Source organism: Sus scrofa, chromosome 13 (assembly GCF_000003025.6).
Source record: "Sus scrofa isolate TJ Tabasco breed Duroc chromosome 13, Sscrofa11.1, whole genome shotgun sequence".
Taxonomy (NCBI): Eukaryota; Metazoa; Chordata; class Mammalia; order Artiodactyla; family Suidae; genus Sus; species Sus scrofa.
Window position 1 is genome coordinate 75383422 of NC_010455.5, and position 7659 is coordinate 75391080.

Below are 7659 nucleotides of genomic sequence, written 5' to 3' on the forward strand. Positions count from 1 at the left end.
AGCAGAATATGCAGCAGGCCAGCAGAGAGGACATCCTCATTGCCCCCCACCCACCACCACCAAAACACTTGGCCTGAGGCTGATGACGGAGAGAGGTGCTGGGAGGAAAGGAACACATGGCTCATCTCATTTTTCTTTCCCTCAACCATTCCCCAAAAATTAAGAACCCTCAGTTCAGCTGCCCAAATCTGAAACTCTAGATTCCTCTGTGGCTCCTCCCTTTTCTTTAGCCCTTAGGTCTCCTCCACTAAGTCTTCTCCCAACTCCCTGCAAATTCCTCACAAATCCACCCCACCCCTGCAACTGCCCTAGCTGATCCCTCTTATCAGCACAAGGCTGACTCTGTCCCATTTCCCAGATCTAGCTTTTCAGTCTTCAAAACCACCCTTTCCACTGGGGCCAGTGTTATAACCTAGGTCTATCTGTGTACTCTCCTTTCCTAAATTCAACAGTTCCTCATTCCCTATAAAATAGAATTCAAATTCCTAATCCAATTTCAACATATTTCCCACCTTTATATTCTACTCCCTGGCTTTGCCAAATTTTCTCACCTTGGCCACATTACATTATTCCTACTCCTTGATTTAGCACACATCTGCTTCCATACATCTATGGCTTTGTTCATGCTGTTTTCTCTGTGACACATGGAATGCCCCTCTTTTCTGCCTTTCAAGCTCATTCTTCAAGATGAGGCTCAACTGTCTCCTTTACTGGAACACCTTCCCTAAACCCCATAAGCCTCTCCATCCCCACTTCTACAGTCAAAAGCAATCACTCCCACAAAACTTATAACTATCAGCAATGTAACTCTTATGTCAGCATTTTAGTTGTAGATACAACTGTTAATCTCCCCTATGAAAGTCTGAATTCCTCAAGAAAAGGAATTTAGTAATTCTGAATTGCCATTTCCTCTCACAGTGTATGGTACTTGGTTGGGCTTCAAAATCTTTTACTGGACTGATTTGGGAGGGCAATGATCTCAACTAGTAGTGAACTGATTTTAAGTAAGATGTGAACAAGGCTTTACTCTTCTAGAGGGTATTTAACTCAGATGCAACTTATGGAAAGTGAATTTCTAATTGGTGGGAGGTGGAGTCTATTCTCAGAAGTCCCCCTGACTTCTACAGATTTTCTATCACTAACACCACTGTCATGACCAGTTTATAGCATTCCCCCACCCAACAGCATTTTATTTCCAAAGCCCTAACACTGCCCCAGCCACAGACCACTTTCACCAGCTCTGGACTTCTAGGGAACTCAGCTATCAGAGTTATCAATTAGGTAGAAAACAGGAAAGGATGCAGATAACAGTCAAGACTACAAGTGAGCGCATATGGCAGCAGGCCTGCAGGGTCTACTCCTTGAGCATTCTGGTTAATCACAGCTCCTCCAGAGCTGACAAAGAGGCAGCAAGGATTCCAGACTGAGTCTATTCGCTGCCCCTAAAGGTCCCAAATCAGAGGCTTCATAAGTAAAATGGGGAAACGGATGCCTACACTGCAGCCTCGGCAGGGTCTGGGGACACAGGGATGACAGAGAAAGGTTAAAAGCTCTGCAAGCCTTTAGAGTCTTTATACCAATGCACTTCCAACAGGACTGCACACCTGCTACCAAGGAACGAACTGGTTACACACCACCTCCAAGTCTGCTCTCTCTTCTATAAAATGCAAGAGTACACACCTCAAACAGAGATTACCTTTGTATTTGACACAGGCAGACGACTGCCACACATCAGCAGCGCTCTGAAAAGCATCAACCATTACTGCAGCCACACCACCACTACTCTTCCTAATACTGACATTGCCAAAAAACTATTGTTATCTTCAATAGTCAAGGTCCAATACTAACTGCCACTTACACATTGTGGAATGACCACTTGCCTTTATCCCCATTTCCTCCCAGGACTCCTCTAAAATGATAGTAATGAAATCACAAAGACATTAAACCACAAAGACAGAAGGGGAAAGAAGACAACAATGGGTCACACATTTCAACAAACTTTTTCAAGATGGGAAGCAGTTGAAGGAATGATCACTGCCTCTCAGGACCCCTGGAGAGGCTCAGCCATGGATGGACCAAGGGCCACCAAAGGCAGGGCTGAAGCTCAGGTCTATCAAAGAGAGAGTCTTTGATGGAGGATATTCAAAGCAGTTGGATCCCTAGATCCAACAAGAGACCCAAAGTTTTTTCTGAACCAGAGGCAGGAGAGCTATAAAGAGTAGTCAAAGTCTATAGCCTGAACAATGGCACCCTCCATCTCTCCCCAAATACATAACCCCAACCCAGGCAGCTGGTGTATCACCAAGCACACCAGAGGCAGCAGACTGGAGATGTCTTCACTTCAGACACTGACCAATTCCAGGCAAGATGTGAAGGTGCTGCCAGGGGTGTGAAGTTGGGGAGGTGGGGGTTCCCAATGAGAAGTTCGCCTGCATTCCAAGGGAGGCCACTAGACCACCTGCATGCACAGACATGTTCATGCTCCCCTAATCAACTTTTCAGCATCTGGCTCTTAATTACAGACAGCCAAGGATCAATAGATATTTGCCATCTAAACAAACATAAAAAGAACCTTGAAATGAACAGGGACTTTGGAGGAAGCAGAAGAAATATTTTTGAAATACTAAACATATAGAAAAAATTAAAAACAATAAACAAATACCTCAGAGATAAGATAATACATCCATAAAATCAGAATTACATGAAAGCAAAAAAGGAAATGGAAATAGAGAACAAAAAGGTTCTAAAATTTTAAATTGTCATTAAAATTTTAAAAATGAAAGAGTCTGGAAGGCAAAATTGAGAAATTTCCCCCCTTTTTCCCATCCCCAAATACAAAGATATAAATATGAGGTAACATAAGAACTTCCAAAGATCAATGCCAGGAGATTCAATAACCAAACTAGTAGAAATCTCAGAAACAAAAAACAAAAAGTGATGGGTAGGAAATTATGAGAAGTAACATACATTTTTGGAATCTGAAGGATATGAGTCTCCATATTGAAAGGGCTCACTAAGATAAGAGGGATAACAGACAGATGGAAAAACCCAGACAAAAGCTGATAAAATTACAGAATTTTAAAAAGACAAAGACCCTGAACTTAAAAAACAAAGACAAAATGGCATCAGAGGAGTTCCCCTTGTGGCTCAGCAGGTTAAGGATCCAACTTAGACTCCATGAGGATGCAGGTTCGATCCCTGGCCTCTCTCTGTGGGTTAAGGATCCTGTGTTGCCACAAGCTACAGCGTCAGTCACAACTGCCATGCTGCCGTGCCTGTGGTATAGGCCTCAGCCTCAGCTATGATTCAGCCCCTAGCCTGGGAACTGCCATATGCCATAGATGTGGTCAAAAAAAGGAAAACAAAAGGAATCAGAATGGCTTTGGATTTTTCATCAGAAACCCTCAAAGCCAATGTGTAAAACTGTGCAACAATGCCATCAAAATTGAAAATCTATACTTTTTTTCAGTCTAATAGTCTGAATTCAGCCAAATCACCTATAAAGCATGAGGAGAGGATAGACACCTTCAGACATGCAAGGCCTCAAATTACTTACCTTCCCTGCAACCCTTCTCAGGAAGCTACTGAGGATATACTTTAGCAAAACGAAGCCAACCAAGGAAAAGGAAGACAGGAGATCCAGGAAACAGCTCAGAGACAGAGAGAAGGGTACAGAATCTGCAGGATAAACAATCCTACTGTCCAGACTGGAAGAACAGAAGGCTCCAAAGCAGGGAATCTTTAAGAGAAAACCAAGTGAAACTGAGATAATTTTACGTATTACCTGGAAAAAGATACTAAAAGCAATCAACATATTTCTTGAAATATATGCGAGAATGCAGCCACGGATACATAAAAGACTAATAAAAAGTTTAAAAGTCACTTGTTTGTTCCACGAAAAACAAAAACGTATTGGGAAAAAAAATAACCATGGGTCACTATTTAACTCAGAAGGGAGTTGATATATGTGTGTATGCATATGTATATATACATGAGTATGTATAATAAAAATATACAATATAAATACATACACAGTAATGTAAATGTGGACTTCTGGCTTTACCAAAAATGACCTAACTATATTGGGGGATTTGGGCATGAGAAGAAGGCAACTACTCAATCATGATTACTAGGAAGTCAAATGCTTATTCCATGTTGATTTCAAAATATGAAAAGTAAAAAACAGGAAAAAAATAATTAGCTTGAGATAGCAGATTCCACTGAAAAGTAGGGCCTGGAAGATAAAAATGTCAAAGGTAGAAAGACTATCATTTTTTATTTACGTCTTTTAGCACTATTTGATATTTTTTAAACTACGTGCATGTATGAATTGGTTTAAAACAATAACATTCTTGTGTCAGGAACAATTAGTTCAATTTATAAAGTTGTCACTACCAACTTCATTTATAAGTTCCATACTTGGAATTCCAAATTCATTGTCTTAGACATAGTAAAGTGATGGTTAGTTTCCCACGTCAGCTTTCATAGGCATTTAACCCATAACTATGTAAAAACATGGTACACAGGATCTCGAAGTCGTTTTAAACATCCTATGGGAAACTACATTCTGAGAACTCAGTACGTCTGGTATACATCTCAGCCCCACCCACCTGCTCCACCTCAGCTTGGGGCGGGGGCCAAGAATACTTTAAAATTAGATGAGGGAGATGGAAAGGGATGGAAGGAGAAGACCTCGATTTGGCAGAATGGAGCATCAAGAGACACCCTGTAGCAGGTCAATTCTATCTGCATTAGAAAAAATTCTGCAGGAGGTCCCTCCTGTCCCAGAGCTGGACCAAGGTTGTTCAGTGAGGAAATCCTTCCTCCTCTCTTCCCAGCAACTCATTTCTGGGCATAAAATGGATGCTCATCGATTGGGTAACAAATATATCATTTCAAGTATTAATTAGCAATGACTTATTTTCCACCATGCCATAATCCAACTTCCATAAAAACAATACCTTCATTTCAATGAAATCTGTGGCCTATATCAGTATTACTTTTTGATTTTCTTTAAAAAGACTATAAATGTGTGACCTGGAGCAAGCTACTTAAAGTCTCCCTTTCCTCATCTCTAAAATGAGAATAATGATATCCATCTCACTGGCTCACAAAAAAATTAGAGGAAATTACATGTATAAAACATGCAGGGGCAAGTATAAGGCAGGCACTCAATCACTGTCGTATTTGGTTGTCCCTTCTCCCATCCTAATTGGTTTCTTACATGGGTTTCTTAAATGTAAACAATGTCACAAATTACATACACACTTTTAACCAAAAAACATTTACAAAACCATGCATAATACATTAGTATTTCTTAAATTAATGTGACATGAGTCAATTTATAAGCAATCGTTATTTTTCCTAACTTAGTCTTGTTTCAAGTACTAATTCAATTGGCAGTTTTAATTCAGCTAAACTAAATCCAGCTCATTCAGCTAGACTAAAAAGAGGATTTAGAATTGCAGGAAATTTTTTTAAAAAACCAACATTCTTTTTTGGTTAAAGACTACAAACCCATATATGCAATGTAACAATGTCTAAACACTCTGCTAAAAGCAATTTCATTTCCACACTGAGTCGACCTCAACAGACCTCAAGTTTTACAACTTAAAAAAATAAAAGAAAATAATAATGGATGCTTAAAAGAAATATTTTTCCATCAAACACTCAGATGCACCACAAATCTGAAATGAAACAACGATGTTTTTAAAAAATTATCGGTGTGGGGAATGTCTAGCTATCTGCAACTACCAACGTCTTTCCATTTGAGGCCATTTCTATCAGACCTTTCTCTAGAGGGGTCATTTCCAGAATCCACAAAGTCTGGAGAACACCATGATTTTTCAAATTAATTCCCAAATGATAAAGCTAATGAGCTAGAACAGAACCACCAACTGATCCAAAATGAAGTTCTCCTTCTCTTACATGATATTCAAAGTAGGAGAGTGGCCCAGAAATACAGGATCAGTCCAAACTCCAACACATTCAAGACAGAATCAAAAAGATACTGAAGAAACTAAAAGATCTGCTACCTGGAGATTCATTCTCTATTCATTCTCTCTAAAATAAGCCTATCAATCCAAGATTTGGAGACTGGCAGAAACATGTACTGCCCTTATAACCAATCTCTCTCTCTTATTTTCCAAAAAAAACCCTATGACAACCGAAAAATATGAGCACAGCTGTGTAACTTCTACTGGGGCATCAAAACAACATCCCAGAGTTTGCAGGTTTAACCTAAATAAAACGTGGATTTCGAGGTAACCCAAAATCTAGGGCGCTAGAGTAACATGCATAGGAAGGGTCAAAGAAACTTGGAGCGGTAAGGAAGAAAGTCTGTCTCGAGAAAAGGCGACAGGCTGAAGAGGCTGTTAAGGAGGATGGAAATGGGTGGATCTCCGGCGGCCGAGGGATCCCCGGGTCTTTTCGCCGCGTGGGAGGGAGACCGGAAGGCTGGCCCGGGGAGGGGGCCGGGCAGGGACCACACCTCCTGGCCAACAAGGCAGGCAAAGGCCGAGACCAGAGGCAACCCGGGGCGCTGGGACCGGACCTGCCCGCGGTCCACGACGCGCGGACTGGGCCGCCGGCGGCCGGAAGCAACGGGGCCCGGCCCGACGTGCCCGCCCCAGCGCAGGCGGCCCCACTCACCGATAGCCGGCGCACCTCGTCCTCGCTCAGGTAAAGGCTCACGCTGGGCCCCGCGGCCGCGGGCGGCAGCGCAGGGGCCGCGGGGCCGGGGCGGCGGCGGCGCCTGGCGCGGGCAGCAGCGGCAGCAGCGCTAGCAGGAGCAGCAGCGGCGGCAACAGAGCCCTTAGGCCGCCCGCCCCCGTGAGGCGGCCCCGGCCCGGCGGCCCCAGCCGCGCGGTCCCGCGCATGGCCACAGCCGCCGCCGCCGCCGCCGCCGCCGCTGAGGAGGAGCGTGGGCCGCCCGCCGCGCTGCCTCCGCCCCCCACCCCCGGCCCCGAGCCCCTCACAGCCCCGAGCCGGGGGCGGGCACCCAGTTCATCGCGCCGCCGGCCCGTTGCAGCCGGCCGCCGCTTCAGACCGCCGGAGCGCGCCGCCGCCGCCTCCTCCTCCTCCTCGGCCGCATCGTCTGCTCCTGGGGGCGGGCCGCGGAGGCGCGCGCGCCGCCGCCGCTCCAGAGAGCGCGCACGCACGCACCGCCTGCTCGGTGCGGGCCAGGCAGGGTAGAGCAGGGACCTCTGCGGTGTTTCTGTTGCTGCGCGGGCGAAGGCTTCCCTCTTCACCCTCTAGTGGAGCTCTTCCCCGCCCCGTGTTGTCACTATCCTCATCTTTGCCTGTCTGTTGTCTGGAACACCCACACACACCCACACACCCCCAGCGGCGGGATAGAGGGTCCAAGCAGGCAGGCCCAACTGCGATTGCCAGAAAGAAACATGCTTTTTGTTTGGCGAGAAAATGGAGAAAATTAGAAATCACCTTCTAGCCTACCAACGGAGGTCAACATTAACATTTCTGTATCTGTTTTCATGGATATGTACTATATACATTTATTTTCCAAAAAGATCTTGCTCAGCAGATTTTAATAACCTTATTCTTACACGTTACATATTATTTTTAAAAATCGTTCTGTGACTCTATAATCAACTTGCATTTGGGATTGTTAACCCGAGGTCCATGCTGGGCTTTAACAGT

The 7659-nt window shown here is 44.5% G+C and overlaps 1 protein-coding gene across 1 annotated transcript in view; it reads right to left on the reverse strand.

The window, feature by feature from the left end:
• RYK (receptor-like tyrosine kinase) overlaps positions 1–6893 on the reverse strand; it is a 104833-nt gene extending 97940 nt beyond the window's left edge. Inside the window, 2 exon segments of the mRNA XM_021069472.1 lie at positions 6648–6728; positions 6731–6893. Coding sequence (XP_020925131.1) covers positions 6648–6728; positions 6731–6878 — 229 coding nt within the window. The 5' untranslated portion in view covers positions 6879–6893.